Source organism: Elgaria multicarinata, chromosome 1 (assembly GCF_023053635.1).
Source record: "Elgaria multicarinata webbii isolate HBS135686 ecotype San Diego chromosome 1, rElgMul1.1.pri, whole genome shotgun sequence".
NCBI lineage: Eukaryota > Metazoa > Chordata > Lepidosauria > Squamata > Anguidae > Elgaria > Elgaria multicarinata.
In genome coordinates this window covers 208,331,594-208,354,428 of record NC_086171.1, presented here as the reverse complement: position 1 = coordinate 208,354,428, position 22,835 = coordinate 208,331,594, and the positions used below count along the sequence as shown (strand labels likewise).

At 42.5% G+C, this 22,835-nt stretch overlaps 2 protein-coding genes across 2 annotated transcripts in view; one reads left to right on the top strand and one right to left on the bottom strand.

The window, feature by feature from the left end:
• The first annotated feature begins 574 nt into the window (after positions 1 to 574).
• On the top strand, positions 575 to 13,441 carry TCFL5 (transcription factor like 5). Its single transcript, XM_063120878.1, has 6 exons — positions 575 to 1,164; positions 3,886 to 4,084; positions 5,394 to 5,550; positions 7,156 to 7,393; positions 11,056 to 11,197; positions 13,319 to 13,441. The coding sequence occupies exons 1-6, from the start codon at positions 590 to 592 to the stop codon at positions 13,439 to 13,441; spliced, it is 1,434 nt and encodes a 477-aa protein (XP_062976948.1). The 5' UTR covers positions 575 to 589.
• A 1,400-nt stretch (positions 13,442 to 14,841) lies between these two features.
• COL9A3 (collagen type IX alpha 3 chain) overlaps positions 14,842 to 22,835 on the bottom strand; it is a 51,840-nt gene continuing 43,846 nt past the window's right edge. Inside the window, exons 23-27 of the mRNA XM_063120864.1 lie at positions 20,958 to 21,104; positions 19,576 to 19,630; positions 18,298 to 18,480; positions 17,303 to 17,380; positions 14,842 to 15,613 (exon numbers count right to left, since the gene is read on the bottom strand). Of these exons, the coding sequence (XP_062976934.1) occupies positions 15,438 to 15,613; positions 17,303 to 17,380; positions 18,298 to 18,480; positions 19,576 to 19,630; positions 20,958 to 21,104 (639 nt within the window). The 3' untranslated portion in view covers positions 14,842 to 15,437. The remainder of the gene's footprint in view (positions 15,614 to 17,302; positions 17,381 to 18,297; positions 18,481 to 19,575; positions 19,631 to 20,957; positions 21,105 to 22,835) is intronic.

Below are 22,835 nucleotides of genomic sequence, written 5' to 3'. Positions count from 1 at the left end.
CACCCCTAACCCCCCCCCCCCAAATATTTTGTGTGTGTCTGTTTGGGTTTTTTTTCTCCTCCCCCCCCCTTTTTTTTTTTTGAGTAGAAGATTGGGTATTTTATTTGGCAGCTTTAACTTCAAGCACTTTTAGAAGAACTTGCCGTTTTGTTTTTTAAAACATTAATCCACTCATCTGCTTTTGGATGAGTCGATGTTTTTAACTGGTGATGGTGCTCTCAGGAATTGGGAATGTAACGTCCTGGTGGAGATGGGTGTGTGTAATAGAAGAATGAGGCAATCCAACCTCCACATTGCATAGAATAATAGTATTAATAGTACTGCTCTTGACTGCAGGTGTTGTGCAGTTTTGGGTCATCAAACAGGTGACATTGACTGTTTCTACATTCAGTTTTCAAAAGACTTTGTGTTATTATTAGTATTCTTCAGAATCATGTCAGACTCAACCACCAAGGAGTCTGAAGTTTCCAACCCTCGAGCTGTGGTTACGGATCCAGCTTCTACTGCTCCAGTTGCTGAAGGCCCAACAGATTCCTCTTTTGGTGAGCACAACCTTAGCTTCACCACCACTGATCTCAACTTGGTAGAGATGACAGAAATAGAATACACACAACTTCAACATATACTTTATTCCCATATGGAGGCACAAGCAAATGAAAATGAAACAGAAAATAGATTAAATTCAAATTGCTTCTCAACCAGTAATACTGCAAATCAATCACAATATCTGTCATCATGTAATACCAGTCAAGGCGGCTTTTCATCAAACAGCTCTGGGAACCAGTCACTCTACCCCATTATCTGCCAGTCTGGCTTGGCTTCTGATAGCAGTTTCATGGGTCCTAATCAGTGTCTAGGTCATATTGACTTCCAGGAGCTAAGAATGATGTTGCTTAGTGAATCTAGCCTTCCTCTAAACCAAGCTGAAAAAACACCTAATGGTAACTCTGGAGATACTTCTGGGCAGAGTTTAGTTAAAGTTAAACATAGTGAAAACTTGGGTGGCATAAATAAAGAAAATGTGCTTCTGGAAAATTCAGCACCAGTTCCTGATTCTAGAGCCAAATCTGCAGTCCGTGTTCGGTTGGAAGACAGATTCAACAGTATCCAGACTGAAATTCCCAGGTGTCAAGAAACCCAAGAAACTGGAGTAGCCATTAACAAGTGTGTTGCATTTATATTTCCTTTAAAGCATATAATTCAGTCATATGTATTAACCATTGTCAACTGAACAAGAGAAATACTAGGGTGCACTGTGTACACAAGATTGTACGAGGTGTTTTATAAGGAATAATTGCAATTCCATAGTTCTATATTCAAATTAATTTAAATTGTATATATTCTCCATTTTGCTTACATAAACTGGGTAACAATATTTCATTTCCATACTTTATCTACCCCCCCCAGTTTATATTTATGAAAAGGTGATTAAATTCACTAATGGGTGAACCTATCAATGGCAAGTGATTTTAAACTACCATCTTTACCCATATGTGAGCTAGATCTAACCTGGTGTTAGAACAGGGGTGGACAACTTGTGACCTTCAAATGTTTTGGCCTACAACTTGTAGCCAACACAACCAAAGGTGAAGGTTATGGGGACTGTAGGCCAAAACACCTGTAGGTCCACAAGTTGCCCTCCCTGTAACTCTTACAAAAACTGCAGCCTTTAAACTGAGCCACTCTAAGGAACATGTGATTTTTTTAGGATGCTCCTCATCGTCTTTGGATCAATACATTTTGCTTTTATACTGTGTCAAGCTCAGTTTGCGAAACCTGGCACAAGAACATTAAAGGCACAATCCTCTGCATGTAGGATTCCCCCCACCCCCTGCTTAAACAACTCCCAGCATTGCCCTGCCAACATGGCTGGCTAGGGCAGTGTTGGGATTTGTAGGACTTTTTTTCTGTCTAAATATCTATAGGATTCTGACCGAAGGTGCAATTCATATACATCTGAAATCAGTGGCAAAACTCCAGATCAGTGTTGCAGTCTGTGGATGTTAGAACTGTAGCTTCAGTTCTATATTATCTGACTACAAATGAATTCATTTGCAAACTCTCACTCTAAAAAAAACGCAGTGGGAAACTTGTTCAACTGAAAAGAACTCTCCTAATTTGCTTCTTTTATTTATGTGTGACTATCTTCATTTGTATGAACATGGCTAATGCCAGGCCTCAGATGGGAGATGTGCTGCACTATTCTTTTTTACTCTAGTCCTAAAATGCTGTGCACATCACGTGAGAAAAGCCCAACAATGTACTCTCAGTAGCAATCCGGTTGAAGTGATTGTTACTATATATCATAGCACTGCCAATAAATACAAAAGATCCACAGATTTTGGCCCAAAGACATTCCATAAAATGTGTCGGCAAAGCCAGTTTTGCTACTAAGGGCTCATCTACACCAAGCAGGATATTCCACTATGAAAGCGGTATATAAAATGCAGGAGCTACACTACTGCTCTATAGCAGTATTGAAGTGCACTGCAGGATCTACACTATTGCTTTATAGTGGTACTGAAGTGCACTGACAACAGTTGGGGCCCATGACACATCTACACCAAGCAGGATATAACACTACGAAAGTGGCATATGGTACGTGTCAATGGGCCCCAACAGTTGTAAGTGCATTTCAATACTGTTATAAGGCAGTAGTGTGGCTCCTGCCTTTTATATACCACTTTCACACCATTTTCATGGTGGAATATCCTGCTTGGGGTAGATGAGCCCCAAATGTACACATTAGGAAGCTGCAACCGATGCTGACTATCTGATGGGTGTAGCTTTATGATACATATATACCTAAAAACATAATATGTGAATTAGCTCTAAGTGTCTCAGGAGCAGCCAGAGAAATGGGCTTGCCTATTCACCTAGGAGGGATTTTATACTCTGTAGGAGAATTCCTAGCCTCAGGGCTGATATTTTGCATGTAGACAGGTGCAGTGTAATAAAGTTAACTAGATCTGTGGTGCATCTTCTGGGCACTAGCAGTGTTTTATCTTTTTGCCTCTGTTACATCGTAGATTGGCTGGCGCCCCCACACGCTGTGATACTGCACTAGGGCAGCAGTGATAGTGCCTGTCCACTACTTTTTTAGCATGTATAGTCCTAATCTACACCAAGCAGGATATTGCACTATGAAAGCGGTATATGAAAGGCAGGAGCCACACTAAGCAGGATATTGCACTCTGAAAGCGGTATATGGTATGTGTCAATAGGCCCCAACAGTTGTCAGTGCACTTCGGTACTGCTGTAAAGCAGTAGTTTGGCTCCTGCCTTTTATATACTGCTTTCATAGTGCAATATCCTGCTTGGTGTAGATTAAGCCGTAGTTATACTATGCACTTTTAACTCTTGGTTCAGCTATTCCCTTAGTGATCTGAGCTTGGAAGAAATCAGGTCCATATAATTTAAATGGTTGTTTTGTTTGTATTTGTAAAGTGTTTCCTTTTTTTTGCCACCTGAGCTTTTAGTACATATTATCTACAACATGGTTTAGGCTTATATTTTATATGTACAAAAGCAAAAAGGAAAGCTGTGAATAATACAATTCAAGCAACGTATCTCCTGTGAAGAAACACTGCCTACCCATGAATTAAAAATAAATGTTACATATGCAAATAATTATGATTTAGAGATTGTTACAATGCTTAGTCAATCTTTTTAAATGGTAAGAAAAGAAACAATGGAGCGTGCTTCTTTAGGTATATAGAATAATAATCCATTTAAGTATGTATTTGGATGTATGTTTGACACAAATTAAACTAGAACTCTGAACCTACACTGGAATAGTCACTGATACTAAAGTGTGTGCAACATATGGCTTTTGGAATTCAAGCATTTCAAACAAGTGCCCTTGTTTATTAATTTATTTCATAGTTTAGTAACCCTCATCCGCCATCCATCAGAAGTGATGGGTGTTCCTCTCCACCACCAGCAGAATAAATGTACCACATTAGTGAAAAATAAGACTGCTGCTGCAACTACTACTGCCTTACAGTTTACATGTCCACTATTCAACTCAAATGCTGCTGCTGCTGCAACTGGAAATGCAAACCCTTCACAAACGCAGGTTGGTGTTGCTGTTTTTTATTGCAGCCTTTTTGTTTCAAGTTTTTTTAATTGCAAATCTAATGAAGATACGGTAAGGGGAACTGACAATTTGAGTTTTGAATCTTAAAACTATTTAACACTTGTTTGATACAATTTGATGGAACCAATTAATTTGTGTTGGCCAGGATTCAAAGAACCATGAACACAAGCGAACGTTAGATTTCTGATTTCTTTTTGGAAACTTCCTCTATATTCCTCCTTGTAATCTTCATTTGGCACAGTCTTACCTTTGGTTGAAATCTTTATTACATCTCCCAAATATGTCTAGGGAGGGAACTTCACAGCCAGGATGTCACCAGAGAAAATGGCCTCATCCAATAGCCAACTAAACTCCAAAGATGGGAGCATCCAGAGAAGGATCTAAGCTGAAGTTCTTAATTGCCAGGCAGATTCATATGGGAGAAGGCGGTCTAGATACTCACATTGCCTTAGCAGATGTAGGGTTGGGGTCACGGATTTGCCAAGGTAATGTCTTGTTCTGGCCTAAGGATTTTACTACACATTATGTGGGAGACCTACAATTGGATTTCCTCCCATAACTTCCCTCTTCTGAAGCCAGCTACAAGGTCTGATTTGTGTTGGGAGAAGGGTAGTTTAAATATTTCCCTCTACACTACAACATCAAACCAAATTGTCTCCCCAGAATTGCTATTAAGTGCAAAGGAGATAACATCCAGGCACTGCAGCTAATAGCAGCTGGGGAGGGGGATTTAGATTGGGACATGGGAGAGAAAGTATTAGATTGTCCTCCATCTGATGCAAATCGGAGCCCCCCCATTCCCCAGCCGGTTTTAGAAGAGAATTTCAACAGGAAATCCAGTCATAGATCTCCCATGTAATGTGTATTCAAGCATATTGAGGATTTTCAGCCGGTGGGGGCGGGGAGAATCACATTTCATTACTGTTGCTCTGCTTCCTGCAATAGGAACAAGCAGAGTCACACAGGGAAGAAAAGGAAAGAAAGCAGTGCCCACATGGCCCATTCAGTTTAAGGGGACAGTGCCCGCTAGTGGCCATTTTATAATGCAACTTCTTCAGGAGAGTCGGGTTTTTGGAGTCTTATTTTGTAACGAAAAAACAGCAGAAGGAGTGAAAGATGTGCAGCATGCTATAAAACTCTTGTCTAAAGAAGCTCTTAGTCTCTAGTGCTTTTCCACTTCCAAAGGAAGCTGATTATTCAGAAGCTGCTTGAAATTCTTATTTAATAAAAAGGGAACAAACCTAACGTTATTTACAAATTTTAGTTTTCCATAATACCAATTTCTCTTTCTTAGAGCTCTGGAGCCTCTGTTTTGGAAGCTACCAAACATCAAGAACTTGGATTGCCTCGAAGTTTTTCTATCTGTTACCAACAGGAAATTGAAGCAACAAAACAGACACTTGGTCCTAGAAATAAGGCTGTGCCTGAACACGTTTGGATTAAACTGGGAGGTAAATGGTGGAGGAGTTGGAGAGGCTGCCCTGGAAAGAGGTGGTGGGGAAGCCCACTTTCATTGTCATAATTGATCCAGCATAAATCTGAATTCAACCCCATGAGATATCTTCTGAGCAGACATGTAGAGGATTGTACTATCACTCAGAGGGGACTCGGGCTGGTATATTAACTAACCATTCAAAAGGCTATGTGCAGCTATTTTGTCTTATTCTCCTTAATATTTTTTTTTTCCTGGAGGAAACAGTGAGAAAGCACAGGAGGGTTAGAAATTGAAGACAATGACTCTGCTCAGGCAACACGCTAAGCCACGGAGGTTAAGCATTTTGAGCTAAACATTATGGCTTAGTGTGTCATTTGAACCATGATTTAGCATGTCGTGTGAACCATTCCTAACCATGTTGGCTACATAACCATGGTTTAAACATGCTCACTAACCTTTTGCCGCAAAAGGGTTAGTGGCCTAACCATGGCTTAGAATGTTGTCCGAACAGGTCCAATATCATTACCACCCCCTGAAGAATTCCATGAATAAGGCAGGGCAATTTCACAGTAATTGCAATTGTTTGGAAGTATGTATAAACCTCAGCTTACTAATTAGTAGGGATCAATTTAAACAGTGGAGGTTGTTTATCTTTAAGGTTATTTTGATTGTGATGTGATGCTGCAATAGGGAATATAAATGGCAATCAGTCTGAAATTTAATGTCTCATACTTCAGTATCTGAAGGTGATACCTATATTAAGGTTTTGTGAAGATGCAAATGTATTGAAATTTTATTTACATGTAATTGATTAATCTGGCTCCCACAACAGCGGCGCTTTGGCGCCGTGAGGCCTCCAGCTCCCGCACTTGTATTCTTTCCTGGCATCTACACAGAAAGGAATGCACATGCAGATTTCCACCGCAGCTGCCACTGCGCTGAGCACCGGGAGGGATGAGAGAGGAATGAGGCAGCCAGAGGAGGATGAGGAGAGGGACGCAGGGTGCCCGAACCACCTTTCCTCCCTCTGACCTTTCTCTGGCTGCCCGTTCCTTTCCCCCTGGTGGTTTTTGTAATCATTATCTGTATCTGCACAGCTTCACAGATAAAAAATGGGGTGGGGGAGTATAGGAACGGGGCCCGTTCCTATACTCCCCCCCCCCGGGTTTTATTTATTTTTATTTTTTTACCAGGGGGCTCTCCTTAGCTCCTAGAGGTCCACCTCCTTCTCTGTCCAGCCGATGGCAACAAATCAGGGGGTGCCATTGGCTGTGGCACACCTCTACAGACAAAAAAGTCAGAGTAAGTGCCCAACTTTTTTTCAGCGGAGTTTCTGGAGTTTGCCCCTGGATGGCTTCGCAATGGCGGCTGCATCATGTATATGACCTGCCACCACTGTGGATCCACCCCGTGGCAAACCCATCGTCTAGACAAGCCCCTCATCAAATGCAAGCAATTAATCAACCAAAAATATTAAAGTAATGGACGGCCTTAGAATAAATAAGCCAGAGATAAGAACATTACAGCATGAAGTTTCATTTCAACCACTATTTTTATGTACGTACAAAAATGATGAAGTACTGCATTTTCCTCTCTTGTTGTTGCTATTATTATTGCTAAGGGGAGGCTTTATGCAAGCAAACAATAAACAAAAGGAGCCGCAGTCGAATACACTCCTTGGACACCAATGTACAGCGCAAACCTCTTGGTGATATTCAAAATGTGTGTGATAACCAAAGCGCAGGTCCAGCACAGGGTACGTGGCAAGCAGCACAGCCAACTCAGAGCACACAAAGTGGAACCCAAGGTGGTGTATCACAGCGTCGGGAGAGGCATAACCGGATGGAAAGAGACAGAAGGTAATTGCTATTGGTGGTCTCTGAAAAGAACATAGCAGGTCTTTGTGAAAGAATGGCTCAGTTCAGACAACACATTAGTCAACACTGTGTGAAAACTCCACTCAATGGTTGAGATTTTAGGGGGTCCTCCCCACACAACATGTTCTAACTCTGCCATTGTGTGACTGGGCTACCGTGGAGTTGAGTAAAAGTCAATGCGACATTTGATTGACAGCTCCTCCGCCCTCTCTCCTCCCCTTGACCTCAGCCGTTGCTGCGAAAAAACAACCCTGGTGGCTTTCCTAGAGCGGCACTCCTGGGAACAGTCAACTCAATGCAACAGAAAATTCCATGGAGCCCCCCACCCAACACACAACCCAACCATTGTACAGGAACTCTCCTCTGCACAGCGCTGATATTCTTCATGGAGTATTTCTCCCAAAAAACTCCCCCTTTGCGTGAAGTTTTCTCGCCATTTAGAACTCCACCGTGGTGTTCTAAAACCACCATTGAGAAACGTGTTGTCTGAACTGAGCCATTGTGTCATTTTGTGTGTAAAGCTTTTGCACAAACAAGTCCCATTTATTTGTTTGCTTATGACATTTACTATGATGTGTGAGAAGCATAAATTCGGCTATCTTCTATACATTTGTATAGCGCTTCCCCCAAAAAACTTCTTAACTATTGAGTGTGGTTCCATCTAGTACTAATTTGAGCTTGCATCAGCAGTGCAAATGAGAGTGGGACAGAGGGTCTGGGGCAAAAGCCACACATAGAAAAGAATGGGAAAAGTAACAGCCACAATGTTTATTGGTTACAGCTCACAGAGTTTGGTATGGCATAGGGGAAGGATCCAGCCATCAGGCAGCCTGATTTCTAGCCGTTTAATCACCCTATTTTATCTGCCGGGGTAACTGCTGAGAATTACAGGAATCTCAACCCCACCATTGCATGAACCAATATCGTGGGCCCTTTCTTCAACTTGGGTGTGTGGCAGCATGTTAGACTGTGAATTGGAATGAAGCGTTAAAGCACCCCTCCCAAACCCTTTTGGAGAATGGAAGAGCCTCAACTCCTGTTTACTCCTGATCTGGCCCAATGCCTCCAGTGCCACAAGAGACCAGCAGCTGAGCCTGCTCTGTCCATTGCTAAACTGAAATCAACTGCAACCAGTTCAGGAGGCCTTTAAAAATATCACCCAGCCAACAGCTGAGAAATAAATGCCGTCAAGTCTGAACAATTCTGAACATTTAAAGGAGTTGCCCTGATGCTGCACCATCTAACACCCTAACCTCCACAAGTGCTACAAAGCAACTCATGGTTTTGTTTACTTTCTTCTTGGCTCTGTTGACCCTTCTGACATCTGCAGCCCACTACCACACATGCCTCTCTGGGAGGTCTGACCACGAATCCTGGAACTGGCCAAGCCTCCAGTCCAATGAACTTGGAGACTTTCAATTTCCCCAGGTCTTTCACACCCTGAATGACCACAGCATCTGGGGGGCATGCAACTTCTCACACTCAATTATCAGGATGAGTTCTTCCCACAAAATACTTGTCTTGCCAACCCAAGGTAATGCTTAGTCTGTCTCCCAAACTCATGTGGGAACCCCATCCGGATAAAAAAATAACAGACTCAAACCCAATGGATGTTGGATGCTGTGTGTCCACACGTCCAAACTGAGTTGAGGCTGGGGCCTGTGGTTTAAACAAATAAATAACAATGGCTGGAAATAAATCTTATAGCCTGAAGATCTCCACCTACTGATGGTCTGAAATCTGGGATGTTGTCAGACCCTATTCCATCCGAGATCCTGAAAGAATGGGCCCCAAATTAATTAGAGGAGAGTCCCATAACTGCGAGGTATGTATGGAGGAGTGAAATGATATCTAGTAAAGCGTTACCTATCTAAGAGCTTATGTAGTAGCCCTGGACAAACAAGCTATACCACAAAAACATATTTCCATAATCTTTTAGACATTAGTACTAGCAATGCTACTTCCTTTCTAGGAGCAATGCACACTGTTCTTAGTTTTACAGCCAGTCATTTTCACTTTTAAAATGAAAAACATTGTGCCTTCAGTTAATAAAATTATTTGGAAGGTTTGTGTCAAATGACTAGTTTTTATTTGTCTTCACTGAATTAACACACACACACAAACCTAAACAGTTTAAAGTGAGGGGGAAACAGCAGGCTTCTTGCCACTCCACAACAAACATTCTTTCCCTTGCATTAAGAATCACACCCTTTTTGTTTCTGGAATGCTATGGGTACAGGATCTCTGCCTTAGTGGGGTGTAATAGGACCAGCGCTAGTGGCTGAAACACCAGGAAGGCTGGGGAAGAAGATTTACCATCATTGCCATTCTCCAGAATGTCCCTTTTTCTGTGGAAGAAGTGGTGGGAAAACATAGAAAGGTTAACTAATGTGACAATGATGACTGGTTCCCCCCCTCAATTCCCCCTCCCATGTTTTGAGGTAGGGTGATTATAAGATGAAAGCCTCATCTGGAAGTACCCCAGGTTTTATTGCATGTTAACCTTGCTGGCTGTTGTTTATATAGTAGTTTAAGGGGTTCATCAGATGAGTGTTATATCACATGCTCGCTACTGGGACAGGAGCGGGGGCAGAGAAGTGATGGTAAGGAACTGTGATTCTGCCCCCCTCCCCATCTGATGATGCTGTTACTGTTCTCAGCTGTTATTGAGCATCATCAGACAGGGGAAATCATGGTTCTCTACCGTTGCTTCTCCGCCCCTGCTTTTGTTACTCAATACTTCCTCTTTCTTCTTGGAGAAGAAAGAGGAAGTAAGCAAAGACCACTCAACCCATTCAGGGGCTGTTTTTATCGTGCCACTTTTCCTGCACACAGAAGGAAATCGTGGCATGTTCCATTAAAAAAAAAAAGTCAGATTTTGGGGGGTCTATTTTGTGATGGAAAGAAGGCAAGAAGGAGTGGGAGGCCAACATCTAAAGGTCACGTGGAAAAACGTGAGTGGGCAGTAGCGAGTGTGTGATAAAACGCTCATCTGATGAACCCTATTGTATCAGGACTATGTTATTATTGAACCACCTTTGTAGGTGTGTCAAAAGGTAGCATATAAATGACTCTATAAATAAATAATTTTATAAACTGCTTTTCTGCCACCTTGCTTAAAATATAAAATAACTGGGTATACTCTAAGGTGAGTGAGAGAACAATACCAGATAACCAAGAAGAGAAGAGAGAATGGGTCCCTGGTGCTGGTGATATCATTCTCCTTATTGTTATTAATAGTTCAATGCATTTTGGAGAATTAATCTCTCCTTCCTCAGGAGCAATAAATTTCAGCAATGAGACATCCCTCTTTCGACTTACAAGCACAAATGAACCTTCTAGCTTGTACAAAAGATTGTAAATGGCAGTCTGTAAAAGCTGGAAGATTTGTTTGTGCTTTTGTGTGAAGGACTTCTCATTGTTGAAGATTACTGCTCCTGAGGAATAAGAGATTAATGTTCCAAAACGCATTGTGGTGATGATGATGATGATGATGATGATGATGATGAGAATCATTTCACCAGCACCGGGAACATGTTCCCTTTTGCTTTTTTCCCCCCACAATGATACCACCACTTAATGGGTTTAAAAAAAACACACAACAACCATGGTTCTAGAACTGATCGTGTTGTATCTCCTTCTAGGCGCAGAATCAGGATTTGCTGTGATGAACTGAATCTTCTTGTTCCATTCTGCACTTCAGATACTGATAAGGCAACAACTTTACAATGGACAACAGCATTTCTAAAATATATTCAGGAACGGCATAGTGATTCTCTGAAGAAGGTCAATAAGTTCAATGCAAACATACAACACAATGCTACAATATGAAAGTTAAAGCAATAAAGAAATGTCTCGTTGAATCTTGATAGCTACTTTTGTTGACGATTTACAGGAACATACTTTTTTGTTCTCTATGCATCTTCATCGGTGCCACCCTATAGCTGTGGTTGTCGCTTGCAAGATGAGCTATACAGAGCAGCAATGCTTTGCCCTCCATATGTCATTCCATAGGCCATTATCAACCTACCTCACAGGGTTGTTGTGAGGATAAAAATGGAGAGGAGGATTATGTACACCGCCTCGAGTTCCTCAGAGGAAAAAAGGCAGGATATAAATGCAATGCAATTTCTTAACATCAGAGCTAAGGACACTGGCATGCCTTGTGCTGCTGAGATTCTGTGGTGATCCGGCAGAGCAGAAAATTTATGTCCTCCTTAGACAAGAACTACAGGTGCTTTTAACTCTTGCAGTATTAACTGTTTCTTAAAAAATACATTCATAAGTTCAAAGGGAAAAGTTAGATATCATCATCATCATTGAATTTATACCACACCTTTCGGCAAAAATATACGAAATGGCTTATACAAAATCAAGACAGTATGAAAACAAAACTAAATACAACCTAAAAAAAACCCAAACAGACCAAAACAACAAAAGTAACGACAGTTAAAAACAAGTAGCAGTTTTAAAAACAGCAGGACATATAATAATAAATTGGGAGTTGTGAGGATTGCAAGCTTCTTCCCTTCTCTGGTTCAAATTTCTCATGCCAGCCTTAACTGGGATTCCCTCTTAATCAAGGTTTGAAACCAAGATTTGAGGCTTTTTCCATTGTTGAAGGAACCTCATTAATGTTACCTGCGTATAATATTGTACCTAACATGAAACTAGTTAAGCCAGGCAGGGTGGAGGAATTCCCATGAGAGAAGGGACCAGTGAGAGAGAGGGCACAACCCTGTAGCCCCTGCTCAGCCTCCTAACTGATCAAGATATTGTAACGTCTAGCAATTTGCATGGTTTCTGATCATGCTATAAACTGCATTTGCTTTGAAACAGATAACAAGTTTTCATACATGATTGGTCTAATTTTGATACTCAGAAACCATGGTAGATTCTAGACGAGGCTGGGGAAGGTGAAAGCATGATTCCAGGCTAGAAGGAAATAAGACGTTAGGAGCTGGTAAGGAGCTCACCCTCTGGCCTACCGAATCAGTTTGGCTCCTAGCATTGAGTAAGATTCAAAGAAACAATCGCTGGGGAGCTAACTCTGTAAAGGACTTATTACTTTATTTCAAGGATTTGTGTGTCCCTCTTCGGGTCATGTACATCTAAAGCATAGAATGTGTAACTGATGTTTCAGAGCTGGACATCAGGAAAAACTTCCTGACTGTTAGAGCAGTGCGACGGTGGAATCAGCTACCTAGGGAGGTTGTGGGCTCTCCCACACTAGAGGCATTCAAGAGGCAGCTGGACAACCATCTGTCAGGGATGCTTTAGGGTGGATTCCTGCATTGAGCAGGGGGTTGGACTCGATGGCCTTGTAGGCCCCTTCCAACTCTGCTATTCTATGATTCTATGATTCTATGATCAATGAAGTGACTGTGAGCTATGAACTCTCTGCTCAGTAGTTCAGTTAATACGTTACATGTTGCTGAACAAAACACTGCAGTTGGTGGTCTTAAGCAAGCTACACACTCAGCGTTATTTCCCCTTATTTTCATGAGGATAATTATACTGCCCTTACAGAGGTGTAAGGGTTACACTTCTGTGGATTTAAAGGTTACATGCATATTTTAAATTTAATTTGGCCATGTTATCAAAATTTTGGAAATGCTCTTTCACAGGCAGTATTTCCACGTCTGTACTGTCACCCCAGGTTAGGAAGCTCCATGTCTGCACTAGCTGCCCCATTCATTTACAAAAGTGACTCCTCATTCATGGACGCCGCTCCACGTTGAAATGAATAAGGCAGCACTCTTGCACTGAAGCACCATGTTTTTGTTGCTGAGATAAGGCGCGAACACCTAAAGGTTGCTTATAATTTGCTTTAGGGATAACTTTGTCTTAAGGAACATGCTCATTCATAGGTCATATTGTAATTATTCTGTTGTGTTCTATTTTTAGGAATTTGAGACTGTGTTCTGTGGTAAAACAGGCCGAAGACTAAAACTAACAAGGTCAGATTCAATAGGAGCATGTCCAGCGCAGGAGATTACACAGAATGGTACGTCTATGGAGATAAAATAATTTGACTTCTGTATTCAACAGCTGGTGGAAAGTGTGAACACACTAGGATCTCTGTGAACTTCTATTTCCAAACTCACCAGTTGGACTTCTTTTGTGACTTAGTATAGTTTGAAAAATACATAAACATTGAAGAAACGACACACTTTATTCAAAACAAAGGGGTAAAAAGGAAGTCAACAACAACATTTATTTAGCAGTACTGCCCTAAGAAAGGCATCGCACCAGAGGCAAGAAGAAAGCAATATCACAAGCTAGAAAATGCTACTCTCCACCACCCACCCTATTCTTTTGGTTTTGTTTTCCAAATATGAAGTAAGTCTGATGTGTTATAGAACAGCAGCTTGTCCTTTTAAATCCTAAACACACTTGTATTAATATAAATTATTAGAATGTCGTGACAACCAGTTTGCTATTGGAAGAAAAAATTCAAATAGTTTATCAATTATATAAAAGGTAGTAACTTGTATATAGTAACTCAGATTTGCCTTCCATTTCCAAATGTTCATCCCTGTGAAACCGAAATATATAGAAAAAACTGTTGACAGTGTGTTACAAATGCAATACTATTTAAAATTGATTGCACTTTCCAACCATTTCTAGTACAGGATACAGCCAAGGGAGTCTTCTCCTGCACAAAGGTCCCCTGAAATGCATGGTATATGCTCAGGTGCAAGTCTCATTCATTTCAGTGGGACTTCCCATAGGAAAAATCACCAGTCAATTGCATCCTTTCAGTGCAAAAGTGGTATTTTGTAAACAGTACATGATTTTTAAGTGCACATAATATTTTCTTTTTTTTAAAAAAAGCATTAGCTATACTTGTTAGGAAACCTGAAGTATTTGAGAATAGTATATTTATTGAATTGAAAGTGGCTTTATTTATCTATCAAAAGAGATGATGCTAACAGGTATTTCTTATAGAGAACTCATCCAAAAATAAATACTGTTTAAATCACGGATATTCACACTTGTGTAGCACCTTTATTTCCAATCAGCAGGGGGGGAAATAATGAATTCGTAAAACAACCCTATTAAAAAATATAGGCATGTACAATGTTACAAAAAGATTTTTTAAAAATATTTTTTACAATAATGCATATACTAAATTTGGATAGAGATCATTTCCTGAAATATAGGGGTCTTTCACAAACAGTATACAGAGGGCATAAAATGTGACTACTGAATATCCTGTATGATATGGAAATGTCAAAAATATCCATTGTAAAATAGATGTATACATATTCAACCTCATGAAGAGTCAATTTGGAAAATGTTCATTTCTAGCTACTGTAGATATCAAAGAGATAAGGCCATATACAGCAAAGACACCTTTGCAGGAGCAGTTCCCTGTGCTGCTAGGACAAGACACATACTTGTATAATCCAACTAGGGCCATCCATGCTCAATTCCTTACCTATAAAGAACAATGTGCACAGCCATGTGTTGTGCATACAGTTCCTGTCCTTGCCCAGCCGACGGGGCTGTGTGTGCATAACCCTGGCAAGATGGTAAGGACCATTTTTCTCTGTCAAGGGTTATATGATCAGTATGTGCAGCCCTGGCAGTTGCACTGATGTACAGTTGGAATACAGCCCAGAAATAAAACAGAATTCACTGTTAACATAAATTAATGCAGGATCAAGCCATCACAAAAATTGCTATAAGCCTAGCCCAGTTGGAGACTGGGGTGGGTGGGTGGATTGTATATTAAATGGAAAGTACCTCATACTTCAGGAATTAGGGGTATCTCTTTAATGGTACAAGGAACAAATAAAAGTGTGGTGAAAAGTGTAAAAAAAAGAAAAGAACTGTAGGGGATATGCTACTTTGTATAAGTTTCCATCTGATGATTTCCTGTTTCATTGAATATAGTGTCAGAGTCCATTTTATTCATTTTTACAGGAGAACTGACCCTCCAATTTTCCTTTCATTTGGAGGGTATTTCTGTGTTCACGTATAAACAATTCACTTAAATACTCAGTTCCCTTTTCCAACTTCAACCCTTTTTGGATTGCATTCCAGCAGCAGCTCCCATGCAGGCTGATGTGTCACAGACTCCTGGAGTTCCCTGAACTCCGATTGCACCCGCTCTTCCAGGATCTCCTGGCAATCCAGGTTCACCAGGGGAACCATCCTGACCATCTTTACTAGTTCCAGGAACACCTGGTGGCCCTTGGGGGAAGGGAAAAAAGTAAACATTCAGCATAATATTCTACACTTTTTCTTAGATAAAACTGTCATCACACTTTGCTTTCTAACTTGTGACTGTTCTTGGCCCTGTCATTGGTTTTCCTCCAGAAGAACGGCCCATCTACACTACTGTTCTCCCTCCACCCAATCCCAGCCCACCAGTTAAAATAGGATCCATCCCTCTTCTTACATGTTTAAAAATTAAGGTATAGCATATGTAACTGAGTTATAAGCCATGATGGGTTGGTGGGTTGCTCACTAACCCGCGTTACTCCCAACCAACAATGGGGAGCTCTGTGGCTTGCAGTGGCATGCTTCCTCCTTAGTCCACCTGTCTACTCCCAGCATGTATCCCATGGGCCTCTGTGACACAACCCCACTTGTATCCTCATCTCTACAGTTGAGGGATGAGCTTCCTTCCCCGCTCTGATCACTACCCCTTTTCTGTGTGGTTTTGCAGCATTTACCTGCCCACTATTTACTTCCTTCAGCAGCACAGATCAATATCTCCTCTATAGGAGTCGAATTCCCACTTGTCAATTTCATGCTCTCAATGTATTGTCTTCAACTGACCCTTGTCAGTTTCCTCCCCTATGTCAGTATTGAACACTGAAAGCAGCAGCTGAACAGGGTGGAGCTATTGGAGCGGACAGGTGTAATTACTGCAGGAGTATGAATGAACTCACTGGGGATGTATGGCCACACTTACTACGAAAATGGCTTTATTACTATTGTTGTATGAAAGGGCGAAAAATCAAATTAAACTAAAAAGGAACCCATTTTTGCCCCCATACCCTGCAGTCAGGTAAAGGGAAGTGCCAGCGCTGGGGGTGGGGGGAACACACCGACAACTTTGAGTTCAAGACATACTGGAGGATGAAATTGACAAGTGTGAGTTTATTGGCTTCCCCCCCACCCCACCTCCCCAGCCACAACCCCTTTTGGAGCAATTATTTCATTTGCATTTCTGTTCTTTTTGGATGCTTCTCAAGTGTGGAAATGCGTTCGTAATATTTTATTGTGTTTTTCTCCCCCTGTCCTTTGCAAGTGCACAGATTCGCCTGTCAACTATGTACAGTCTGCAGTAATACAGTCACTTTGTCAATTTCCCTACAAATTACCTACTCCACTTTGGTGTTTCCCTGTCAAGGGAAGTGCTGAAGTGGAACAGGTAATTTACAAAGAAATTGACAAGCTGACTGTACTACTGCAGATTGTACATAGCAGACAGGCGAATCTGAGCATTTGCGCACTTGCAAAGAACCTGGGGGCGGGGAAGAATAATAAAACAATGAGCCCATCCACACACTTGAGAAACACTGGAAAACAAACCATCCTCCTTGTGCATCATGGGCCTGATTCTGATTGGAGCAGAGAGAGGGAGAGAGTGCCAAGAGGTAGCCAAAGGATGGAAGACGTCAGGATTAGCAGAGCTTCTCTCTGGGGGATTTGTTTTGGGGTAATAGATCTGCTGCCTGATAAGAGCACATGCTGTTTGCCTTCACTTCTGCCCAACTTGCATAGCTGTAAATAAAGTAAACGTGGCAAATGCACCATAGCTTCTCAGTGCTCTCTCTGCCAAAGGAAAGCAAACCCAGGTTGCACTGCCCATGGAATCTTTTGCTACTCAGTGAAGTGGGGAGCAGACAAGAGTATTGATTGTCATCTTACCTTGTGGTCCTTGATCACCATCGGGTCCATCCACACCTTTGCCAGTGGAACCTTTGTCTCCCCTCTCACCATGGTCACCTATAATGCCATACAAAAAGATAAAATTAACATGAGACTAGGGAAAGATTACTCTTCAGTCAAAGAATAGGAAGCTCTCTTGGCAAAAGCAGCTATGTGGATAAAGCAAGTTGTTCGGTTTATGATTCATCCATTTACAGAGCAATCTTATAGGGCAGAGGACAAAGAACCCATGCCACGGCAGCAGAAAGTTCCACACTGGGCGGACTCTGTGGGCGGATCTTCCTCTCTGCCACTGGAGGGGAGGGTCACAGTATCCTATGGCCCCTTGGGCACCTCCAAAGGATGAGAGGATTGCACTGAAAACCAATTGGTGGGGAAACGGCAAAGGGCCCTTGTGGCTGTGGCACCTAAGACATCTCTGAACCTCCTCCCTTAGGGAACTTGTCCACACACCGCTTTACAATCAGCTAATTAGCTAAAACCATATTGGTTCATTTGGCTTTCAGGCTGGAAAAGTTTGTTTATTTATTTAAAAAGAAATTTATCCTTGTTTGCTGTTCATTTGATACTAGGTTGCTGCTGATTTGGTTTTTCTGCTGCTTGATTTTTGCTTATTTTAATACAGAATTTGAGTGGGGTTTTTTTTGTATTTGATTACCTGTTTTATCCTGATGTTTTATGTTATGTTGTATATGGCTTTACAGGTCTTTGGCAGAAAGGTGGTATAATTATTTAAAATATTTCTAGTCTACCATTCAGGGCAGAAGTAGCATTACCTTAACCTCAACATTCCCTCTCTTTTGAGGGAACTTTCCATCTTCTACTGTCATTCACTAATTACTCACGGGAAACATATATGAATGTCTTTGTAAATTGTTAGATTCCCAGCAACTGACATGGGGGGAAAGTACCCAAAATGGTTGTCTTTCATTGGGATGGAGATACAGAGCTCTGGTCTGCTACATCCGACTCACCTCTAGGACCAGGATCTCCCAGGTCCCCGGTTGGTCCTCTGTACCCAGGTGGGCCTCGAGCACCAGGGTGTCCAACAACTCCCATTCCCCCAGGAGGGCCTGGGGGGCCGGCAGGACCAGCCCGGCCTGTGAGTCCAGGAGCCAAGGGCTTCCTCAAGTTAGCAGCTAACAGTGCAATTTGCTCTGGAATTAAAAAAAAAAAAGCGCAAACAAAACAGAAGTGCTGGTTGGCTTTTGTCCATATGAATCTATGTACACCATAGGGTAATTCCATACATTCCCCTAAGAGGTTCTACCTATTGGCTTTCTATTTGCACAAGCTATTTAGGTACAATATTAATCCTGCTCTTTCATGGTGCTTTTATATATATTTTGTGGCCGATCATGAGAATATGATTGAAGGGTGTTATAAAAATACTTGAACAAATGAGTAAGTAACTAGCAGAACAATCCTACGGCACTCCTACAGCCTTGGTAGGGGCAGTCTGACATTGGATCCTTCCCCTCTCCCCTTGCAGCCACTGCAGAAAGAACCATGGTGGCTACTGGCCGAGTTGCAACAATGACCTTGGATGACCTCATAGAGGTTGAAAAGGGGGCATTCGGGTGGGTGGGGAAAAGAGGGAAGAGGCCAAGATCTGCAGGATCCAATGGCCTCTCCATTGCTTGTAGACCAAGGGCCTATCTAGTCCAACATTCTTTTCACATAGTGACCAACCAGATGCCCCCAGTGGGAAGCCCACAAGCAGAACATGAGTGCAACAGCACCCTCTGGCCCATGTTCCCCAGCAACTGGTGTATATGATGCCTATAAGAACATCCTGATTGCATCAGAGCAAAGGATCATCTAGACTAGCATGCCGTTTCCTGCGGTAGCCCACCAGATGACTCTAGAATGTCCAGGAGGCAGGGAACGAAGGCTATTTATTTATTTATTTAGCATTTACAACCACCCCTTTTCCCTCTTGTAAGGAATGAAAGGCATCTTACATGGTCACCTCTCTACTTCATCCTCACAACAACCCTTTGAGGTAGAGAGTCAGTGTCAGGCCCATAGTCACCCAATAAGCTCCATGGCCAACTGTGGTCTTGAACCCAGGTCTTCCCGGAACAACACACTAACCACTACACCACATTGGCTATGTTTCCAAAAGTATCTGCCTTTGTTTACACATCACATTCTCAGATGCACACTTTAAAGAACAGGTGTGCATCTTCAAAACGTAATGTCTGGAACTCTTCCAGCCTGGAAATCCGGTAGCCCTTGCCTCTACTCACCACTGATCATTCCACCACAGAGTTCTCTTATGTGTTGCTCACTGGCTTCTTTCCCCTGAAATTAAGCAAAGATAAATTGCCACAACACAGTCATAGTAAGTAGGGCCTTGTTATGAAGTGGTCACTGGCCAAACCCTAGAAAAAGCCAAAAGCATTTCGATTAAGCCAGCAGCACGAGACGTCGGATCTGCTTCGAGGGAATCCTGCAACCATATTCAGGCAGCTGCGGGGGACTTTTCGCACTGCCCAGTCATTGCTTGTCTGCTTTTATCTGCTCTTGTCTTTGTGCACTTTTTGGTTTCGTTTTTTTACCTGACCAATCTTTATTGGTTTAGGACCACGGCTCTTTGTGCTATTTCAGCAACCCCCTCGTGGTTATGTCATTCCTCGGAGCTCAGAAATTGGCACCAATCCAACCCTGCAGAGCAGACTTGTCACGGGCAAGAACACTGAATGACTCTGGTCTGCATGATTCTCTCCCACCACGGGGGGAAGACTTTGGTTATTAAATTTGTAGCAGCTGTTCGAACGTCTACAGCACCGTAATCAATTAAATTAGCCTATTCATTACTAAGAACTTTTAGGCCAATTTTTTAAAAAAGGGTGTCAAGGGAGCTATTGTTAACTTTTCAAAACCAGAACTCTTTAAAAAGGCCCAGGTAACAGCTCCAACTTAGAAGCAATGTTGTGTCTTCTCTCACACACAGGGAGGGAATGACTCTTGTAAGATGGTGCTTACTGCAACACACGCTTACATAACCGTAAAACAAATAATGTTTGTCCAGTAAGAACTACTCATATACACATTTAAAATCAATGGAATTAATTAATTCAAATTAATGCAATTAATCAACAAAGGAAGCAATCCTAAGCTCCCGGGAAGGTCAGCCAAGGGGCTAGTGGATACTGGAGACCTCCCTCTCCATGTCAGAGAAGAAACTCTGCAGTCTGAGGTCTTCCTAGAGCAACAGTGGAGAACTCTGCTGCCAGTGCTGGTGAGCCAGGCAGTTCATGGCAAGTGGTGAGGCCAGGAATAGGGTGTGTTGGGGATAGTGTCTGGGGAGGCCATGGATCTGCAGGAGCCTCCGAAAGGCCAAATAGGTGTCCTGGCCCTGGGGCTGGCAAACTTAATTTCCTCCCATTGTGGTTAACAGGAGGGAAATTTGCAAAGAAAAAAAAGGCCGCCCATCCATGCTGGCCTTTGCAAGCTGACAATACTCTGGGTTGTGCTACAGATGCCCCCTCCCAGAAAGTTAGCATTGCTTCGCAAGGAATCTTTAATTGGTCAACATCTTGGCTAAGAGGTGTAGTGCCTGGCAAAGTGACTGCTGAGCAGCCTGCCGCAAAGGTGTGATTGCAAAAGAGATGTGTAGGCTACTTACTGGAGGGCCAGTTTTCCCAGTGATCCCAGGGACTCCTTGTTCGCCTTGAAGACCCATTTTGCCCGGGTGACCAGGAATTCCGGACACCCCTGCTGTTCCGTTGGGGCCTTGAACTCCCTTGGGACCCAGCTCGCCCCTTTTTCCTGCCTACGGAAAAGCAAAGCAGAGAAACGGTCGGACAAGGATCCCAATACCCTGATTCCAGGGCGTGGACTGAAGGCACATGATGCAGCACCCTTGCTGAACCAAAGCAAGTCTTGGTTTGGTCAATGCTTGGATGGGAGACTGCCTCGGATGTTCACCCACCCCACCCCAACGTATGGACAAAAGGAAGATGGGACATAAATAGAAGAAGTAAATAACAATGTTGTAGTGAGGAACCATTCTTGCTGCATCCTCTTCTAGCATCTTGGCTGGGAAACCAATTGGAGGCTTCCCTCCCATGCAAATAGCTTCAGAGAGGCAATTTTTGGCAGGGCCGTCATAGGAGATCATAAGAAAAGCCATGCTGGATCAGACCAAAGCTCCATCTAGTCCAGCATTCTGTTCATACAATGGCCAACAGCTGTTGACCAGGAATCCACAAGCAGGACATGAGTGCAACAGCACCCTCCCATCCATGTTCCCCAGCAGCTGGTGTACATAGGCATACAATGTCTAATACTGGAGATAGCTGTCAGGACTAGTAGCTGTTGATAGCCTCCTCCTCCAGGAAGTTATCCAACCCCCTTTTAAAGGCATCCAAATGGGCGGCCATCACTACGTCTTGTGGTAGTGAATTCCATAATTTAACTATGCGCTGTGTGAAGAAGTCCTTCCTTTTATCTGCCCTGAATCTCCCACCAATGAACTTTATGGGATGGCCCCTTTGGGTTCTAGCATTTATGAGAGAGGGAGAAAAATGTCTCCCTCTCCACGTTCTCCACACCACGTCTAATTTTGCACACCTCTAGGGGCAGAGTGAGGTTAAAACTCTCGCTCCTCTCCACCCGCTGCAGCCCTTGCGGACGTTAATTGCATTCACACAGTTGGGCTTTCAGGTTGTTGGGGAAATCCTGTGTGTCAGAGGTGTTGAAACGCTTTCAGCCCGAGGGCCAAATTCCATTTCAGAGAAGCTCTCGGGTAAGTAGTTAATTCTGTAAAGAGGGGGAGCGAGTGCATAGAATGTAAAGTGAATGCTGATTGGCTGGTGGTTCAAAGGTTTAGATTGGCAGTTAGCAGTGAGAGGGAGGAGTTAAAAGAAGAGCCGTTCAGAGTTGTCCGTAGAGAGAAGTTAGAGTCTAGGGTTGTCTGCAAAAGGATCTAAAACAGAGTAGGAACAACATCTTTTATTATTTTGGGAACAGAGTGAACAATAAGAGGTAGTGTAGGCTAGTGGGTAGCGTAGGCAGAGTTACATATTAAACTGTATTGAAACAATAGTGCGGCAAATGAAATGACCAGCTTTGTAAACTGCATAAACTTACTTATTGTTAAATAAACATTGGCCCCTTTCAGAAGACACCTTAAACCACAGCCTTAACCATGGTGGTTAAGACAGAAAACCTTATTCACTGTGGTTAAAGCCATGGTTGGTGTCTTCTGAACATGGCTCGGCTTTCTGGCTTAACCACCATGGTTAAAGGCGTAGTTTAAGGTGTCTTCTGAATGGGGCCAAAATTCTGTTCCATAAAGTGGACTGGGTTCTTGAAGCACCTGAGGTAAGGTATAGTGTTGTACGGTTGCAGTGGTGTAGGGAAAGGGTGAATAGAGAGTGCTGGGCTGGTTGCTGTGAAGCCAAACAGGATCAGTAAATCACAGAGTCAGTGAGCAGCATTCTGATTAGATTCCTAGTTGGGATCCTTTGATTATAGAGAAGAACAAAAGAAACCCCAAGAG

Excerpts from the sequence above, each read along its gene's own strand:
- TCFL5 (XM_063120878.1), top strand. The coding sequence starts at position 590 with ATGACAGAAATAGAATACACACAACTTCAACATATACTTTATTCCCAT. Across the intron at positions 1,165-3,885 it reads ACTGGAGTAGCCATTAACAA|TTTAGTAACCCTCATCCGCC; the intron begins GTGTGTTGCATT and ends TTTATTTCATAG. Across the intron at positions 11,198-13,318 it reads ATAGTGATTCTCTGAAGAAG|GAATTTGAGACTGTGTTCTG; the intron begins GTCAATAAGTTC and ends TTCTATTTTTAG.